The 20141-nt window shown below is 45.5% G+C and overlaps 1 protein-coding gene across 8 annotated transcripts in view; it reads right to left on the bottom strand.

The window, feature by feature from the left end:
* Positions 1-20141, bottom strand: part of CHL1 (cell adhesion molecule L1 like) — a 134576-nt gene that overhangs the window by 38472 nt on the left and 75963 nt on the right. For all 8 annotated transcript variants that reach the window (XR_011003148.1, XM_068202317.1, XM_068202321.1 and 5 more), the window contains 5 exons: positions 15185-15374; positions 13175-13280; positions 11384-11574; positions 2679-2801; positions 1747-1917 (listed from right to left, as the gene is read on the bottom strand). Coding sequence is in view for 7 of the 8 variants with exons in the window: in XM_068202317.1 (XP_068058418.1) it covers positions 1747-1917; positions 2679-2801; positions 11384-11574; positions 13175-13280; positions 15185-15275 (682 nt within the window). In the remaining variant the exon portion in view is untranslated. The remainder of the gene's footprint in view (positions 1-1746; positions 1918-2678; positions 2802-11383; positions 11575-13174; positions 13281-15184; positions 15375-20141) is intronic.

Below are 20141 nucleotides of genomic sequence, written 5' to 3'. Positions count from 1 at the left end.
CCACTATTAATCCTTTATCTTTTTATCCCAACAAGAAAACTCTCAAAAATCGCACATTAAACATGAGGATTTCATTCATGAAGACAAAATTCTGCTTGGCTTTCTGGGCTGTGTAGGCCCAAAAGATCAGAGGTTTTAACAAAGAACTGAAATCTTACATTCCCCACACATCATTTCATCAAGGAACTGGAAACACCTCTTGTGTTTCTGATGCTCCAGGCTGCCTGGAAAAACCTGGAAAACATCATCCTTCCAACCTCACTGCTGAGGCTGGACCAAACCAGGCCTTGCCCAGGGAAGAGGCAGCCACAAAGTCCTCAAAACCAGTGAAGTCCCATTGCTGGGGGACATGCTAGACTCAAGAGCAGCAGATTTCCCTAATGCATCCTTGCCTTACTCTGGGGGACAGCAGGAGGAAGGACAGGGCACTTTTGGGGTCTGACAGTGATGCCTTAGGATTTCAACTTTTCTATTTTTCAGATCCTGTACTGCTTTAGTGTATAACTCTGAACTCCATATTCAGTGTCAGCTTCTGTCTTCACGTTTTGGGCAGACACAACAATTCCTCTCCAGGCCTGGCAACCAAGGACACCTCACTGCCTCAGGCCCTGAGACATGGAAACAACAGTGAAGCTGGGGGGCAAACTTGGGGTAAATTACTTCATTAGCTGAAGCTGTAATTGGAGGATTAACCCCTGATATGTAAATGGACCAAACTTATAATTGTCTGGAAAACTCATGACCATTGTCCAGCTTGGGTGTAGCCTCTGGGAGGCTTCTGACTGCCCAAGGTGTGCCTATCCATGCCTTTAATAAATACCCATTTTTTTCTCTTAATCTTGTCCAGCCTCTGTTCTAGGCATCCTTCCCAAGGCATCAGTTCCTGGCGACCTGTCAGAGTCCAGGACATCCCTCTGGCTGCCCTGTCTGCCTCGAGACCCTGGCAGGGGGCTCAGGGACCTTGGCATGAAGTCAAAATCACCTGTGGCTTCCATTTTAGCCTGGGGGAGAGGTTGCCAACACTATATGAGGAATTACAAGTCACAAGGGTTTGAGTAGTGTGATAGGGGAATTGATGCAGGGTGAAAAAAGTAGAATTTTGGGATTTTTAGAATGTGATTCAGGAGTACAAGATGGAGGAATTTGGGCGTGTCCTGACCTCCTTCTCCTTCTTCTTGCCCTCCATGTCTTGCTGTGATGGTGACACTTTTCTATTGGTTTAAGGTAGAGACACACAGTCTGGCATAGGTGATAGTAATTGGCACGTTATTGTAAATATAATACACGTAATTTCTGGTATAAAAAGTAGACACCGCCCGGCAGGGCAGGCAGACTTCCATGGCTTCTTTACTAGACAGACCTCAGCAGGTCAGAGAAAAAATGTTCTAGATAAGGAAAATTAAACAACCTTGAAAACTCGATCTCACATATTCCAGACTTCTTCTTAGGCTGCATGGGCTGGGGAACAAGGGCTTTTACAATCTTGGGATCAGCCCAGCATTGAGACCCCAACAGCGACCCAGATGGGACAGGAGAAACTGATGCCATGGGATGGCCGCCTAGAACACAGGCTAGAGCAAGAAGCTTTTCTCAGTGAAATTTAGCTCCAAGAAAGAGGTTAATAGTGCAGGAAATGAACTCAGCAAGGTGCCCTTTGTTGAGAGAGCCAGGGCACACATCTGCATGCACTGCTGCCTGGGGAGCTCAGAAACCAGCAGCAAACCAAGAGCTCAGCCCCACACTCACAGCGGGAAACCTTCAGCGTCATCGGCATCTTCTGCACGATGGTCCTGAGCCTCGGGAAGGCTGCAAAGCAGCAATAGTCACTCCTGCTGTCACTCTCCTCCACGTTGGCAAAGTAGAGATCTCCCTTCAGGCTCATGGAGACCCTTTCATCCTGTGGGATGTGCTGTAAATCTGGCAAGGAAAAGTAATTGTGAGGTGGGAGCAACACGGGGCTGTTTCACCAAATGCTCCCCTCATGTGCTTCCTTCCAGATACAGAGAATGAAACTCTGAAGCAAAAGAGGCAGAAAATCCAGCAGAGCACATGGGTTATTTACCAATATTCAGTATACAAGAAATAAAAAATATTTAATCATATAGATATATATTATAATAATTTATACCTATATAACTGGTAAGGAAAAATCGATAATGAAAAACAGAGTTATTGGGGAAGAGTTTTGGGGAACAGAGTTTCTGGCTTCCCCAAAACCCAGAAATTCCTGCAGAAACCAAATGCTGCAGAATAACAGGACAGAAACCCACCAGGAACTAATTATATAAACCTGGTGCATTATTTTTCCCTTAGTCTCATAAATCAATAATCAATTTATGGAAAGAGGAAAACAATGATGATAACATATTGACACGTGATATCCTCTCTCCTCTAAATGCAGGACTCCTCATCACTGACAGACTCAGCAATATATAAATTATTTGATATCTCATATTTAATGAGATGATGTGTCAATGCACTCAACAACTTAACTTTGGGTCATGTCAAACCAGATCTCCATCCTCCATTTTTTAATTTTGTTCTTCTGTATGCAGATATTTGTCCCAAGCACTTGCACAATTACAATTCCTGTCCATGACGAATCTGCAATGAAGCTGCTCTGAAAGACAACTACTTTGAGCCCCCTTGTATGAATTGTGCAAAAACCATTTACTCACCAATATTCATCCAGTAGATATGCAACGGGGGGATGCCTTTTGGGGGGTTGCAGTGCAGGATCACAGAATCCCCATGCTCCACATCCAGAGGCTCGATTTTTTCTTTGGGGAATTTTGGTACACCTGCACAAAACAGCAAAGATGTTTCCTCTATTATTGGTACCTTTTGAAATTTTGCCTTTTGCTTTCCCCTTGATACAGTTTTAATAAAATATTTACTTTTACTTCATCCTTTGCATTCTATACTTTTAATACTGATTTTAATTTACACAGAGGCACAGTGTAATGATGAGTTTTACTCAGAGTAGGAAATCCCTACATTCTGCGACACTCAGAATAGGAATCCCTTCATTCACAAAGTTCTTGGAGCATCCTATCCAAAGCCAGGCACTGAATGGGGGCGTTGAACACTTGTTTGTGATGTCCTGTGCTTTGCTTTGGTTTTATTTTAACAGAATTCTTTTCAAACACTTTCTTTAGCTCCTTTGTGCTGTCTGGAAGGGACCACTCAAGGCCAAAGGGTCCCTAAGGACAAGCCTGGCACCGAGGGCTGTACACTGGTGGGGCCCCAGCTGCTTCCAGTGATGCCTCAGGTTTCAGCTTTTCTATTTTTCACATTCTGTGCTGCTTTAGTGTGCAGGTCTGAGCTTCACATCAGGGGATGGTGAGCTCTCTGCACAGAGCAGGGAGACAAAACAATTCCTTCTCCAGCTGGGGACCAAGGACAAATGATCCAAACCTCAGCCCAAGAGCACAAACAACGTGGGCTGGAGAGAGAAAAACAAGCAGGATGGGAGTACATGGGCTAAAGCTGGAATGGGACAATGAACTCCAGTGTGCCAATGGAGCAGAGCTGATCACAGTGAGAGCCCCTGGGAGCGCTCGTGCATTTTGGGACCATTTGGGTTCATCTTGGGTGTAGCTGTGGCTCGGCTCTTGTGCTGCCCAAGGTGGATCCACTGAGGAGATCCTTTTAATAAATCCCTGCTTTATTCTGTAACTGTATAGTCTCTGTTCTAGGGCAGCCTGCACAAGGCATCACCAGGAGATCAGAAACCAGCCTGGGAGTGTGGAATGTTCTGGAATAAAACACAGTTCCTAAGGACTCACTGCAAGTCCCTGCAGGTGAGGACAGACATCAGGCTCCTGCCTGGAGCTGTTCCAGCTCTCGTCCAGCTCCAGGATCAGAAGAAGGCTGGTGTGAAGCCTCTGTTGCCTCCTCAGGCATGGAAGATCAGCCTGGATTCCTGCAGGCTCGGGGTGCAGGGACAGGCGTGGCACAAAGCTTACAGGGCTGTACCAGAACTAGTCTAGCTGGGCTTAAATACAGGATAAATGGTTAATGGATCAATGTTTCATCACCCACAGCACCTGATGCCAGCATTTTGTTCAAAGCCTAATCCGTGCTTGGCACACCTGGGGAAATTTGGATGCCCAAAATGCCACTGGAGCTGATGTGGGAAAATGGGGAGTAGAGCTGGGCTGAGCCCACCCCAGACCAAAGGAAGCTCAGCTTGGAGATGATCCCAGAGAAAGCAGCCTGTAAGATGGAACCACTCCTTGAAGGAACTGAGCTAAGGCAGTTTCATGGCTGACGTCGCCTCCTGCTTTCATTTCAGGCAAGTTCAAACTGGCCAAAGTTTCACTTGAGACCAGCATCCACCAGCAAAATGAGCAGCAATTAAACAGCAAAGGATGGAGAACGTCCTGGCTGTGCAGAGTCAAACTGGCACAGCCATCACCACCTCCCTGGTGCCTATGCCATGACAGGGAGCTCTGAGAGCACCTCCACATCTTCAGACATCGGGGGTCCCGCAGGGAATCTGCAACATCCCAGTGCAGGAGGCAAAGGAAAGGAGAGGGGGAGAAATGCAGGGACAGGACTCTGAGGACACTTCACACATCTCAGGATTAGTAAACATGAAAAGAAGCAATCACTCCAGTGCTGACTGCCTGAATGCAGACTCTGCAGAGATTTTATCTCCAGGAGGGTTATTAATAGGTTAGGAATTCTTAGGAGAGGCAAAATGCAGCTAATGAGCATCACCCACTCTGTAGATGAAATTTCAGGTAAAAAAAAAGAGCTGCATTTTCATATCCAGTACCTTCAGTAACCTGCACTCTTCAAGCCCTGGGAAATACATCTGCTGACTGCAGAGGTGGAATATTTCCCAGCAGGAAAAAGCCAATTCCTTGATCTAAAGCTTATTTATTCCCCAAAGCACGTCACTCACAACAAAACTTGAAATAAGCTGGATCAGGGAAGGATAAAGGGATTTCTGAGCAAACCAATGAGATCAGCAAATGGACTAATAGGGGATCGCTTATTTAGGACATTGGAACCCCTTGTTCAAACCCATTTTTTGCCTCAATTAGCAGAACTAAATCTGGGTTTCTGATATCCCAGCTGGGTGCCATAACCACTGGGCTTCTCAGTGAATTTCTGTGGCCAGTAATTACAGAATTATACAGAAATTTACTGAGTCCCACCAGGAGACAGTGACAAGTCACAGTCCTGGTGTCATTAGCTGGCAGCACAGACACTCATCTCCAACGTGGGGCCCAGATATTGGCAGCTGGACTTCACTGGGGGAAGCAGCAATTTGACCCCGAATGTCCTCCACCTCCAACAAGTACTTGCACTACAGATCCACAGATGGTCAGGGGGTTTGGGTCCTTCCATGCTGGTTTTTTTTTTTTGTTTGTTTGTTTGTTTTGGTTTGTTTGTTTGTTTTGTTTTGGTTTGGTTTTTTTTTTCTTAGTTCACCATGAAAAGCACTGAAAAACTTTGATTTTCATCCTCATAATGGATGAATTTGACTGGTTTAATCCTTGAAGCTTTGCAAGAGATGAAAACTCATGATAAATTCCTGAGCCAAACCCACTGACAAGCATAATTTTTTTGCTGGGGTCCCACTGGTCTCAAAGACTAGAAAGAATACTTGCTTCTGAATTCAGATTTATTCAAAATAAAAAGCTTCTGTCACATTAGACTTTGCCTTTTGCACATCAATCTTCAGGACGTTTATGCAGGCAATATTTTGGCTATTTTTGCAGGGCTCCTATGTTCTAATTAGAGGATATTCCAGAATCAATCACCACTGATTTGTGGTTGATCACAGAAACTATCATAGCTGAGTTCAACTCCCCAGCATCACACAAAATAAATTGTGCCATGGAAGTGTTTGATATTGTACAGAGTTCTCAGTGCAGCACATGGCCACTGAAAAACCCAGCTGATGTCCCTGCAGTGAGGGCACTGACACTGTTCCATCAATATTCCATGGAATCCCCCACACGGGGATGTGAGGAGAGGGGATCCAGCACAGCTCCGGGTGCTGCTTCCCACATACCCACGGCACAGGGGAGAGCAGAGGGATTTAGTGACTCTGAGAAAGCCCCAGGAGGGCTCTCACCACACACAAATCATGGGGTGTGAGTGGAACAGTCACAGGGAAGATGGAAACCTGCACTCCCAACTCCAGCTATGGAGTATCTCCTAAAATCCCACCATGACACCTCTTCAAATACTCCTGGGAAAAGCTTCGCTGATCAAGGGGTTTTTCCTGGCAAGGCTGCACTCAAAACCAGAATTGAAGTGCTCTGACAGTGTGTGAACCATGGAAACAGAAGATTATCAGTGGCCAGAGTAATTTGTGCAAGGAGCCAGGATCTGTTTAATCCCTGGGGTGACTCAAAGTTCAGTGACTGAGCTGTGCTTGAGACCAGGCTGAAGCACCAAATTTGGGGGGGACTGGGAAAAAAAATCCAGAAAGGAGCCCTAGTCTCTCCTCCTCATCCCTTCAGAATATGCAGTTTCTCAACCTAAAGCAAACAGGAGAGAGACCAATACAGTGCAACAGAAAGGCTTAATTTGAGTTTAGCAGAAATAGAGATTCAGAAATACAGCAAGCAGAGCTGGGAACTCCAGTCTCCAACACTGCTCCAGATTTACTCAGAGATACATTTAGGACATCTTGTCCTACAGCTCAGTTTTTGTCCTACAGCTCAGTTTTTGTCCTACTGCTGATTACAGTGACTTCACACTGAAACTGTATCAATTATGATAATTTATTCCAGTTTGTGTGAGAATGGAGCCCATTCCATCAGGTATTTTCCATGTTTTGGGGTCAAGTGTTGAGAAATTGAAGAAAGGAAAAGCATTTCTCCAGGTAACTTGTCCTTGAGATCCCTGTGTTTTGTTTCTACCAGTATCAAGTGTAAAATGGGAGTTAATTCAGGATGATAAATCAGCAATTAGTAAATACATTGTGAAATTATTGTAGAAAAACATCACTGTAACCCAGGTCTGGTTTTATAACCTTCCCTGTGGATTCTATTGAAGATATCCTGGGATAAAGGAGAGTTTAGCCTGAACCATCATGGATAGTCTCATATTTTTGCTTGCAAATAAACCCTTAAAGGATGCAAAAGTGAGGCAAAGCCAATATAGTAATGAAATTTCTGTAACCTCAGGATTTCCAGCTCCTTAGACACTTAAATTAGTATCTAATTATGATTTTTCATACAGATCTGTATCATGTACAGCAAACACTCCAACATTTTAAGGAATCTGAACCATGACTTGCAGTCCCTGATGTTGAACTGCACTGAGTGAAGCTTGGGAAGTTTCCAGGGCTCATCTCTGTGCCTCAATTGATATTCTGATCCATGGAGCAGGAGCAGTAGTCAAATCTGTAATTTCCATTGCAGCCTTTGAACTGTTTATGAGATGTAACCCTGCTTGTTTATGGATTTTTTTAATTGCTGCCTGAAATTGAAAAAGTTAGCAAAGCCTGGCTGTCAGGAAGAGTATTGCTGGGAGTCCACTCACACCTGAAGATGTGGAATGCAATCAGTGACAGCTTTTTTCTGTGTCAGTCTCTGTTATCCTTTTCAAAATGATGGCCACAGGCAAGAATCAAAGCCAGCCCAATGATTTAGGTGGCCATAGGTGAAGTTCACTGGCTTAGGAAGCAAGAGGGCTAAATTTCATCCCCATCACCTGGAAAGTCTCAGTGAATTGCTCTCTTTTGTTTTCTCTTCCATAAAGTCTACACCAAAGCCTTCACAATTCTGAGACCTTCTACTGCAGTATCAGCTCAGTATCTTTTACTGATTTCAGGATATTCACACCTGAGTGTTTGAATATTAACTCACGTCTGGCTTTCTTTGGGAAATCTTGCACTAACATCATATCAGAGCACAGCCTGCCACGGGAAAATTTTATATTCAGCCAATTTTTCCATCCTCAGGTCTCTGGTCTTTTGGAGCAACAGCTTTAGAAATACCAAGCATAAATCTTAACTCAGTCTGCCGTGAAGAGTCTTTTACAGCACAGTTAATTAAAGAAGTTTAAACTGTACTTCTTCTCCTTCCTCTGGCATTGGGCCTGCTCACTAATTCAAGCAGCAGATTCCCGAAATGCTGGAGGAGGGGAGCTGAAGTCTGTGTTCTCACCATTTAAATTCATTTTCATGCTGAATGTATCTTGTAACAATCTGGCCTTTGTTAGTGCTGCAAACACATCGAGATCCTCAGAGCCCATTCTTCCTCCTCTCCTTAATGTCATCCTACATAGGGGAGGTGGGGTATTTTCATTATGTAGGTGAGATTTAATGATCATTTCTGCTGACATTTCTATTGCTTCCCTGGAATGACTACTGTGAGTAAACATTCTTTTGTTCTCCTTTTTAGCAGCAGCCTTACAGACCCAGTATTCTGCTTCTGCAGTGGAAATGTAATTTATGAAAGAAACTGCCCTGCTCTGCCTCACTGGGGTTTTCTTCCCTTCCCTGGCACGGTGACTTTGCCAAGGAGCTTTACATCTGACCTGAATACAGCTGGCACAGCTCTGCCACCTCTGCATCGTTATCATGAATGCACGGAGTGATCTCACATGCACCAGTCTGTGCTCCAAAACCTGGGGGTGAATAGAGGTGATTTATCCCCAGCCCCGCCTTGGCAGGCTCTGATTTACAGCAGATCTGTGCACCAGCAGCTCTTTCACTGGGGCACAGTTGTAGAGCACTTTAGAAAATCAAAGGTGCCTTCTACTCCTCTCTGAATCCTGATTTAATTTGCAGCTTTTACATTGCACCAGTAAATGAAAGAACTGATGGCAGAAGAGTTCTAATAACAGCAAATGTGCTTCAAAAGATGTGTGAGTTGGGTAAATCCCTCTAATACATTATCTGTACCATGTCTTTTTCTTGCTGGGTTTAGGAATTTGCATATATTAGCACTAAAATTCCTCTTGCTTTTGATAACAAACATGTTTGTAACCGCTCCATAAATTTGTTGCCATCCACTCCCAATATATTTAATATCTACTTAAGCTACTCCAGACTGTTCTTCATTAAGAGCAAAAGTCTCCTCTCTGAATTCAGATCCAATAATCCCAAATACAGACATAAACTCCTTGTTTCCCATCTTTTTTAGTTCACTAGCAATTGAATATCAGAATATTCTGCTGCTGGAGGTACAAACATGACACTGAGCACTTTAACTCCTCTCACATGTAATGAGTTTGAGATATATTACTTAAGAGAAGTTGCATTAACCCCACTGCCCTGGCCAGACTCCAAAGTGAAAAACCATGTCCTGTCTGGAGTTAAACTGCATCACTCTCCTGTCCCTGCCTGAAACTCCAGCTGCCACCAGCAGTCCTGTCCTACCTGTGGAGCCTGAGGTTCAATAAACCTCAGCTCACTGTCCTAAAGCTTTCTGCAATTCTCCTCTGCTCTGGAAAGCTCTTCACTAAAACAGCTGCAAGGTGGTGGAGAGTAAACCACAGAGCAACCTGGAATGCTGCAAATTCCTCACCCAACACCAAGCTCTGGCATCAGGGATTACTGAGTGGCACATTGCAACATAAAATAGATTTCCCAAAGAAAAAGAAACCCATAAAGCTGGATGGAAGGAAAAGAAAATGTGTCTATTATGAGGAGCACTCATAAAATACATTTACATGGCATCCTCAGCAGCTCCCTCCCAGGAACCCTCCCAGCCCTTGCAATGTCTTGTTTTCAGTGTGCCCACAGCACCATGACTCTCCCAGCCCTGGCTATGCCTGGAATGTTTCTCAGGATTATTTCCTAGGCTGAAGACAGGACAAAAATGTTTATTCATGTTTCTCATAGCCCATTTCATCTGCATTGATCTGCCAGGAGTGTTTTTTTTTTTTTTTGTACAAAAGCAGCCACCTCCTGTCACTGTGGGGCTGAGAAGGCTGTGGATGCATCCCCTGCCACATGGATTCCACCTGAGCATGGAGCTGTCAGATATTTGATAACAAAATACTGTAAGAGCTTGGAAATGCAGGATCTAATCTGAAAAAATCTACTGCACTGATGCTTTTCTCCATCTCTTGCACTGAATTGATGCCTCAGGTTTCAGCTTTTCTATCTTTCACATTCTGTGCTGCTTTAGAGTCCAGTTCTGAGCTTCACATTATGAGATGGTGAGCTTTCTGCACAGAGCAGGGAGACAAAACAATTCCTTCTCCAGCTGGGCACCAAGGACAAATGATCCAAACCTCAGGCCCAAGAGCACAAACAACGTGGGCTGGAGAGAGAAAAACAAGCAGGATGGGACTGCATGGGCTAAAGCTGGAATGGGACAATGAACTCCAGTGTGCCAATGGAGCAGAGCTGATCACAGTGAGAGCCCCCGGGAGCGCTCGTGCATTTTGGGACCATTTGGGTTCATCTTGGGTGCAGCCCTGGCTGGGCTCTGGTGCTGCCCAAGGTGGATCCATGAGGAGATCCTTTTAACAAATCCCTGCTTTATTCTGTAACTCTGCCCAGCCTCTGCTCTAGGGCAGCCTGCTCAAGGCATCAGAACTGCATCATAAAACTTGCTTCAGGTTCTCACCCTGCTCCATCATGGAGCTGGAGGAGTTCCTTGTCCTTTCTACTCCCTCTAGTAAGATTCTGCTTCTGATTTTCCTCCTCTCATTTAGTATGTTTCAATCCTGAATTTAGAACCAAAATGTGTGCTCATATATCACTACAGGTGATTAACTGGATTGGTACAAGGCAGCTGTTTCAGCTTTGGGACACAGTTGAATGCTGAACCTGGCTGGGCTGTGTTAAGGGTTGGACTCAATGATTTTAAGAGCTTTTTGCCAACCTCCATGATTCTTTGATTCTATCCATAAATTTCATTCCACTCCTACAAACCTGGTCCTTAATCCCTTATCTCTCCCTCTGCCTTCTTCTGTGCTAATGGTGGAATCACAAATTTCTAGGATCAGTAATTTTCCCTGCTTTATTTTTAAGCTTGTTTTCCATTCAGTTCCAGGACTTTATTCTTCTCCCCATCAGTATTTATCCCAAACTCTGAATGCTGCTGACATCAGATTAATGAACTCACAGCTGATCAAATCACTTCCCCTGGAGTTTTCAAACATTTGCATCCGTTGCTATTTTGCAGTAATAACCTGTGGGAGTTGATAGTTCAGTGGTCTGAAATCCAGCATCCAGATTTAATTTCTGTCCTCAAAATCAGGAATTAAGTTAAATTATTCCAAGAAGAAAATACCACTTTCTTCTTTGAATGTTGACTGAATAACAAACAACTCATGCTTTGCCATGCACCACCTAAGTGAGCTGGTTCTTTCCCATTAATTTTGAGGAAAGATAGTACTCATTTTAATAATAAAAGTAATAACTACAAATTCAAAGCAAAAATAAAGCCCTTACTTGGAACAATCAGCTCAATTTCCTCTGACATGGCAGTTCCCAGCACGTTGGATGCAAAGCAGCGATATTTCCCTTGGAAATTGTTGATGATTCCCCGGTTTTGGATCACAAAAGTTCCAGAGTTGTTAGATGTAACTATCCTCGGGTCAGATGATAAATCAAATGGTTTTCCATCCTTAGTCCAGTTAAAGCTGGAAAGGAAAAGAAATGTTACAGTGAGCAGGCCCCAGGAAGCATTTTGGTACCAATGAGGGGTAAATATCGGGCCAAGAGGGTTTTTTATCAAAATAAAAGGAAAAACTGTATGTAAGAGGAGAGAGCTGAATGGCAGAGTGACCACTGTGCTCCTCTTCCTTGTGCTGCCCCTCGGGCACTTCCCTCCTTCCACACACTCTGCTTCTCTTGGCTGTGACATGGGACAAGAGCGCAGAGCTCGGAGCAAGGGCAGTGACAGACAGAGCATCTGGGAAAGCCACCAACAACACCTGCAGCTTTGCAAAGGCTGTGGCTGCAGTGGAATTCCTCCTTTGGAATGGCAAAGATCCACAAGAGCTTTTCCCACCCTCCACCATGGCAGAATCAGAAGAAACTGAGGTGATTCTATTGAGGTTCTCCTTGCCATAGATTCATTTGTAGTTTTGATGCTGCTTCAGGGTGATTTTGATAAATGCTGTTCCTGTACCTGCAGTTCTCAGATGGATTGAAATTTGCCTAAACTGATTTAAAATCAGACAGCAGGGAATTACAGTGTATCATCAATTTAGTGGCAGATGTACCTTTCTTTTTGGTTTTAAGAGAATAAATAATTAACAAAAAAAACGCTGTTTTGGTACTTCACTGGTGTTGGTCAAACTGCCTTGCTCCAGGATGCAGGGAATATGGGATCCTTGCTCCATGATGGAAGGAATACGGGATCCCCTCACCTAACACGCACTAGCACATCATTTAAATACACCAGGAAACTTTTCGTTGATGCACTGACAAACAGTGGAACAAAGAGAATTTGTTATCATGCTACAAATCCCCATTCAGAGCTCAATTAAAAATTACCAAACTGCCTTGATCTAAATAAAATAGTGTCTTTTAAAGTATAAGTTGTATTGCAAAGAAAGGAGAAGGGAAGGATTAAAGGGAAAAAATGACATTCAAACCAGCTATTAATTTAGCCCAAACACCATTCAGTGGTGAAAGCCTCTGGAGGAGTTTTTACTGTGTTATTATTCCACTCTTGTTAATCACATTTTCATTAAAAATCTTTCTCTTTTCCACACTGGTGTAAAATGCACAGAGCTTATCTTTGGATATTTATCTGAAGAACTCCTTCTGTGTCTATCTGTACCATCACCACGGCTCTGCTGAGGTTAGGTACAGACAAGGTATCTGATAAAATGCAAATGTGGTGTTTGAATACACAGTTTAATGTGTTTGGGATTTTTAGGGTTGCTGTGGAAGAGGCAGAGGAACAGCTGGGCCCCTTTGATTACCACGACACTGTCCATCTATTGCAGCACAACCCAGACAAGATGTTTTTTTAAAACCACGGGGTGAATTTGGCACGTGCCAGAGAAATTAAACATTCCCCAGCAAGGAAAACCATGTTGATACCTATTCACAGGGTGAGGGGAAGTGATGGAGCAACAAAAGATGAATGGCCTGAATGGAAAGCCAAACCTTAACCCCACTGAGGATGATGAGCAGGTTTTTGTGCAGCAGCTCCTGACAGACACAAAAATGTCTGGCAAAGGTTAAAAGCAAGCTCAGCTTCTGTTTGCTTCTCCAAGCAGTACTCACATGGGCTGGGGGTTTCCTCTGGCTTCACATTTAATGGTGAAGTCCTCATCAAAGGGGTAGGCAACCTGGGTGTGGGATTGCTCCGTGATGGTTGGAAGCTGGGAAACTGAGCACAAAGAGGAGCTGGGTTAAAACAGAATTCCAGCCAAACTGGGCTCCCCTTGAGTGGAGAGGGACAATGGCAGGATTGCATTATTCCTGCAGAAAGTGAGGCTTGCCTTGGGAAAAAGATGATCATCTCCTCCCTGGCACGGACAATACCCTCTGGTCACTGTCACTGCCTCTATGGCCAAAGAAAGGCCTGGCAGAGGGACAGTGCCCACCCTCATTCCCCTCCAAACCCACCCAGGGCAGAAGGGAGCTGGGACCATGCCAGAGCTCAAGCCAAAGCATGGGGCTGTGGCCTGGCAAATTTATTCATAGGTGAAGTCAGTCACTGGATTTAATCCAGACTCAGGTGCACACACATGAAGTAGCAAACTGCTGCCTCCATCCTGGCTAAAATTGCCAGGAAAACCCATGGACTGCAAGGCTGGTTTCATGTTTGTCCCAGGCTGCAGCTGCACGGTCACACACCGAGGCTGCACAAACTTTTTGTGTTTTCTGAGGGAATTCAAATGTTGCAAAAGCCTGTGTAACAGAGGAAGGAGAATGTTCCCTGCAGTGGAGCTGGGATAATAGGGGCACCCCATTGTTATAAACAGCCAGGAAGAGAATTCAAATGCTCTTTGGGTGCTGCTTTAAGTCCAAGGAGCTGAAAGATGGAGTGAAACACGGTGTCTTGTCATATCACATGGTCTCAAAGCTGAACACTTCCAAGCACACCAGCTCCACTGATCAGAAATAACTTTTTATTATAATATAAAATGCTTCATTACAGCTAATTAAGGGTTAGGTAGTTCCCTGGGGTAAGTTCATAAAAGCAGTGGATGCCCAGAGAGTTTGTCCTGTGCTTTACAGTCACAGCTCCACTTTGGCTTTATTGAAACACAAGGAGCCACTGCAGTTCCTTCCTGAAAAAAACCCCAAAAACCTCTACTTCCCAATGCAAATATGGACAGTTTTACAAAAATATCCTATAAACCTGCTTGGTTGGCTTCCTCTTTGCAGCCACGGCTATTGGCAGGCTGCAGAGTGCTCAGAGCTCATGGCAGATCCACAGGATGCCCTGAATCTGACCCATGTCCTACTCTGAGACCCTGAAAGGAGCCTAAATTTATTCTTCTTTAGGTTTACTTCTTTATTTTACCCCACCATTATTCACAAACCCTAATATTGTTGAGTTTTGCTTTGTTGCTTTTTTTTTTTTTTTTTTTTTTTTTTTCCCAATAGAAACAACAAAGCAAAATGCAGATTTCAACACTCCTGGTCCATTTATGTCTGAAAAATGCAATGCTGGGGAGGTCTGGGCTGTACTCCAGGCAGAGGGGTCCTCTGGCTTTCCTTGGATTGTTCCCTGTGAGCCTCATTCCATATTTTACACATGTCCTGGAAGCTCATGATCCATGTAAAACAAGCAGTTTGAATTCCTCCCAGCCGGTGAGGGATGCAGGAGCTGCTCCCCGGGGCAGGGCATAGAGTGTGAAATCCTCCTCTGGGGACCAACACTGGCCCTGAGACATCCACCTGCTCCTTCCCCAGGCTGGAATGGCAGCTTGCACAACATGGAAGGAGGGATATAGGCACATCAAACAAGCTTCAGGGGGATTCAGAGCCAAAATGAGGAACTGAAGTGAAGGACAAACCCAAACCCTCGGAGCTGAGAGTTGTGTTGGATGGCAAACACCAGAGAGATGTTATTAGACAACTTTACTGCTCCATTTAAGCAGGCCCAAACAGGACAGCTTAGTTTTTGATCAGACCTGAATTTCCCAAAGGCCACATTGTGGCGAGATTAAATTCCAAATGGAACACAACTGGAAAGGAGGATTTAGTACTTTTCCTTCAGGGATAGCTGCAAAGAAATACCAAACAGAACAGCAAAGTGCACAGCAAATAGCTACAACTCACCTGATAATGGTATTTCAATAGCTGCTGCCAAACTCAATACAAAGAAAAACAGGCATATGGTGATGCCTTTTGTGCTTAATAGCATCTCCATCACTCTTCTGTAAACAAGGAGTCCAAACAGAATGAGAGATACCTTATGCTTCCGCTCACTGTCACTTCAAATCAGGCACAGGGATGTGAGGGTGGGAGTCTGGTGAGGAGAACAAACAGTAATATTAGCCTGCAATATCAACCTGGGTCCGACACAGTTATAAAATTCAAGCAATGCCTCAGGTTTGCAGCTAATTGCACTAAATGGTCCATTTCCCTCTTGCCCCATCCCCTGGCTTCAGGAACAACCTGTATTTAAATTCTAACAAAGAAACACATGCACAAAAGTACAGTTCTATTGCAGAACAGAAATATAATTTTTTTTTTTTTTTGTGGTTTGGCAATTAAAAGTAGGGATGGTTTAGAATATGGTGCATTTGTAATCATTCCAGTTCATAAATTTTTCTAATGAGAGTTGTGTAAGTTGGAAAGTAATGTAACAGATCTAATAAGAGAAATTTGGTACACTAATGACCTTGTTCATAAATCTCATCTGCCTTTTATCTTTCATTTATGCTCAAAGAAGGACATAATCTCATTTAGTTCATTACTAGGAACCAGAACATGAAACTTTTGCTTTTTCCACACAGTCCCAGAACTACTCTACATGGGTTTTACACATTTCATTGGACATCTTAGGTTCTGAATTACAAGGAAAAAATGTTGTGTAGCTGCAAAAAGGAGACAGATCCAGCTCTAATGAGAATTTAAGTGAAATTCACAGAGAAGTGAAGGAGAAAATTCTGATTTAGATGAAAAATCAGAAAGAAATCCTTCCCTGTGAGGGTGGTGAGGCCCTGGCACAGGGTGCCCAGAGCAGCTGGGGCTGCCCCTGGATCCATGGAAGTGTCCAAGGCCAGGCTGGACAGGGCTTGGAGCAACCTGGGAGAGTGGAAGGTGTCCCTGCTATAGCAGGGAGTGGAAGAAGATGATTTTTAAGGCCCCTTCCCTTTTAAAGCACCCTGGGATTCTGCAAAAGTGGGTGCACGGAGGATTCCAGTCACCAACTTCATCCACAGCCCCTGAGTGAATCATTAACCAGCACGAGCTGTGTTTACCTGTGCACCCTCTAACAGGGCTAAGGGACATCAGTCCCAGGAGAATTTAGACCTCAGGTGTCAGGATAACAGCGGAAGAACAATTCTGAAGACAAGGCCACTGTGCAGGAGCCACGGGCCCACCAGGCAGCCCAGGCTGGCATGGCCAGCTCTGCTCCACGGCAGCGAGCCCACGGGCAGAGCTCACCAGGGCAGCCCCCTGCCAAGCTGAGCCTGCCTCACACACAGCTCTTGTATCTTTGCACATCCCAGCCCGTTAATCCAGGGATCAGAAAAGCAGTCCCGGGATCACAGGAGCAGTTGGCATGTGAGGACAGCAGGAGGTGGCTCTGCGGATGGTTGTGCTTGCCCAGCACAGCTGGAGCAGAGGCAGAGCTCAGCCACACAGCCCACACCCTCCAGCCCATGGGGGTTTTCTCCTCATGGCTGCTTTTCCCTACAAACTGAGATTTTTCTCCCCCAGCACATTCTCTCTCACATCAGCTCCAGGATGAGCACAGCTTGTGCTGTGGCCCTCCCTCCAGGATGAGTTGTGTTCACACCAGCCCACGGAAACTTCCTGGAAGTTCACATCTGTGAGACCAAAATCCCCGGCTGAGGATTGCAATTGGCCAATGAGGGGCAAGCGACAGACACCATAATCACATAAGCCTCATTTGTTTAGAAATGAGGCTAAAAACCAGATGTCTTTTAAGTATCTTAGGCCTGGAGTATTTGCTGATGGAAGAAGCTGACTAATCTGCTTAGTGCCCCCCTCTGCAGAAGGACACTGGAGGGGACAGGGACAGGGACAGGCTCAGCTGGCACCCCAGGCTATCCTGGGTGTAAATCAGCCAGAATCAGACAACACCAGTAGTTCTGTTTGTGGCAGATATTCCCTCAGCTTGAGCTCTCCTGCCTCTGCCTTTTGAGCAGTGGAGCTTTCCAAAGCTCAGCCTGCCCAAACCTGGGCTGTGTGACAGCACAGGGGACACACAGGACACGCAGCAGCCCCAGCCAGCAGCCACCTGATGGCTGCTGTCACTGCAGGATGGGGCTCTGCCCCTCCTCACCTGCTCCTGGCACACGCTCAGCCCCAGATCTGTGTCATGGCAGTAAAACAGATGCTCTGACAGAAAACCCTCTGGATGCAGAATTGCAATTTAGGCTCATAAAAACCTGAGCAGCCTTGCTGCCTGCAGATGGTACGTTGGTGGCAGCGAGAGCCTCCTCTCCCCCATCTGCTGACAGCTCTGGGGACAGGAGCAGGCAGGTCAGGATGCCAGCCAGAGGCAGGGGAGCTGGCACTACAGGAGGTGTGCAGCTTGCTAAGGTCACAGCAAGTTTCGCTTTAGATGAGTGTCACCAAGCATTGTATAAATTCAGATTAAATCCAGGAAAAAACACAAGAGCACAACTCGATTCCTTAACCAAACCAATTAGCGCACACCTTATTTATTTTTCTTATTTTTTTTAAAATGAAGTGCCACAGCAGAGCAGCAACGTTCCAAGTAAGCAGGATATCCTTCATCATGTGGCACAGCCCGACTTGCCTCTGCAGGCTGCTGTAATTAGTCGGCCTGTCTAGCACCTCACTCCTGTTCCCTGGCTTGAATACTAATGCTGGGGGCTGACAGCAGCAGCATTTGGAAGCAGGCAGCACAGGGGGACCAGCAGTGATGGACTTGTGCACACCCAGCAGATAATTCCACTTGGGAACCTCCCTGCAGCTGCCTTGGACCTGGGCTGGCTTATTGGGAGGGGATTCCACGAGGTGCAGTCCTGGGGTGATGGGAATCAAGCAAGAGGCTCTTTGCAGAGATATTTTCCCTGTGACAACCTCCCAGCAAGATAAGCCTCGTGCTCCTGTGTCTCTCATCCCTGGTGGAGTAGCAGAGGCTGGTTATGGAATACCACCACCTCACACACATCTCCCCTGACGTGCCCCACTCACTGCTCCCTCCTCTGTGCCCTGCTCTGGGCAGTGCTGGTGCTCAGCAGACAGCCAGGTGAGGCTCATCCTCCCTGCAGAGACCTGGGCCAAGCTCTTCACCTTTTTAAGGTGACATTTAGGCAGGGCTGCCAAGCTCTGGGTGTTTAGGACACCTGTCACGCCTTTGGCTGTCCCAGCAGGCCTCAGGTGAAACTGCAGAGATCCTGATTAAATCCCCAGCCTTCCCTCTCACCTCCAGCACCCAAAACACCCCGAGCTGCTTCCTTAATGAGCAATATTCCCCAGACAGCCCATCCATCCTGCCTTCAGACACAGCCACGCACCCAAACTCCAGGCAGCACAATCTCTCACTCCAACGATGATTAAACTCCAAAGCCAAACTTCTCAACGTGTGCCAGCTCCCAGCAAATGAACAATTTCGCTGCCTAAGTAATTTGGAGAAATGACTGAGGGAGCTGTGCGGGCACTTGGCAGCCGTGGGCAGGTTTTGGTCTCGCTGGTGCCAAAGCACAGCTCTGTCCTTGGGGTAGGACAGTGCCAGGGACCCACTTGCAAAATCCTGACCTTGGGAAAAACATCAGCCCTGCTCTCCGAGCTGGGTCAGGCCCAGAGTCCTGCTTTTCACAGAATTACAGGATGGGTGGGGTTGGAAGGGGCCTTAAAAATCACCTTCTCCCAGCCCCTGCCATGGCAGGGACACCTTCCACTGCCCCAGGCTGCTCCAAGCCCCATCCAGCCTGGTCTTGGGCACTGCCAGGGATCCAGGGGCAGCCCCAGCTGCTCTGGGCACCCTGTGCCAGGGCCTCAGCACCCTCACAGGGAAGGATTCCATCCCAAGATCCCATCCATCCTTGCCCTCTGGCAGTGGGAAGCCATTCCCTGTGTCCTGCCCCTCCATGTCTTTGTCCAAAATCCCTCTTCTAACCCCTCTGCAAGTACTGGAAAAAATTATAAGGTCTCCCCCAAGCCTTCTCTTCTCCTTTTCCCCAGGAATTCCACATCCTCCTTTGCTCTCACGTGGACTCTGCAGCACCACTTGCACCAGGTATGGGGGCACCAGATTCCCAGGAAAACCTTTCTCCTGCACCACAAATGAACACGGATTGCTACAGCAAATGTTACATTTGCAACCCCTCCTCTCCCTTCTTCTTCTCCCCTCCTCCTCCTCTTTCTGACTTTCTATTTGCTTTTCTCTGCCTCAGGCTTAAGTCAAGTAATTTGAATTCACTGCAAATACTCATCTGTAGTTCCTTACCTGCAATTCATTATTTACTGTGCTGTTCAGTTAATAGTAAATACTGATTGCTCTAAGGACAGCTCATTTGTTTGTTTAATGAGCTGCCTTTAACTTACACTGAGCAAATCTTTCAAACTATCAGGATTTCCAAGGAGCAATGGAGTTCCAGATTATTTTATTATATCCTCTTGTTTCCAGAAGGTTGCCATAAAAATATTGGACAACCAAACAAGAAAAAAAGATTAAATTTCCATTTATCTCATCAACCTAGTGAACAATTTTCCCTACATGTAATTACTGCATTAAAATTGCTCATAAATAGGAGCAGGATGACAGCCAAAATTCCCAGATTACTGGTCTACCACTTCCAAGAGAAATTATAATGCACTACTAAATATGGCATCAACCTCAGCTCTTTGGTTCCCTCTTCAAATATTCCTTGTTTAAGTCCCCTACAGTTCAAATCTTGAGGAAAGTAATGGATCCCCACAGCTTAACACTGGTGCATCCCTTGGCTAAGCTTTTCATTAGCTAGAACCAAGTTTAATTTCCCAGTGACATGGATGTGACAGGACAGGTAAATATTTGTAATTAGAAATTACAGCCTCCCCTGTGGCCCCAGTTATGGAACAAAAGGAA

Source organism: Anomalospiza imberbis, chromosome 11 (genome assembly GCF_031753505.1).
Source record: "Anomalospiza imberbis isolate Cuckoo-Finch-1a 21T00152 chromosome 11, ASM3175350v1, whole genome shotgun sequence".
NCBI lineage: Eukaryota > Metazoa > Chordata > Aves > Passeriformes > Viduidae > Anomalospiza > Anomalospiza imberbis.
The sequence above is the reverse complement of the archived record's forward strand: the minus strand, read 5'-3'. Positions and strand labels throughout refer to the sequence as shown.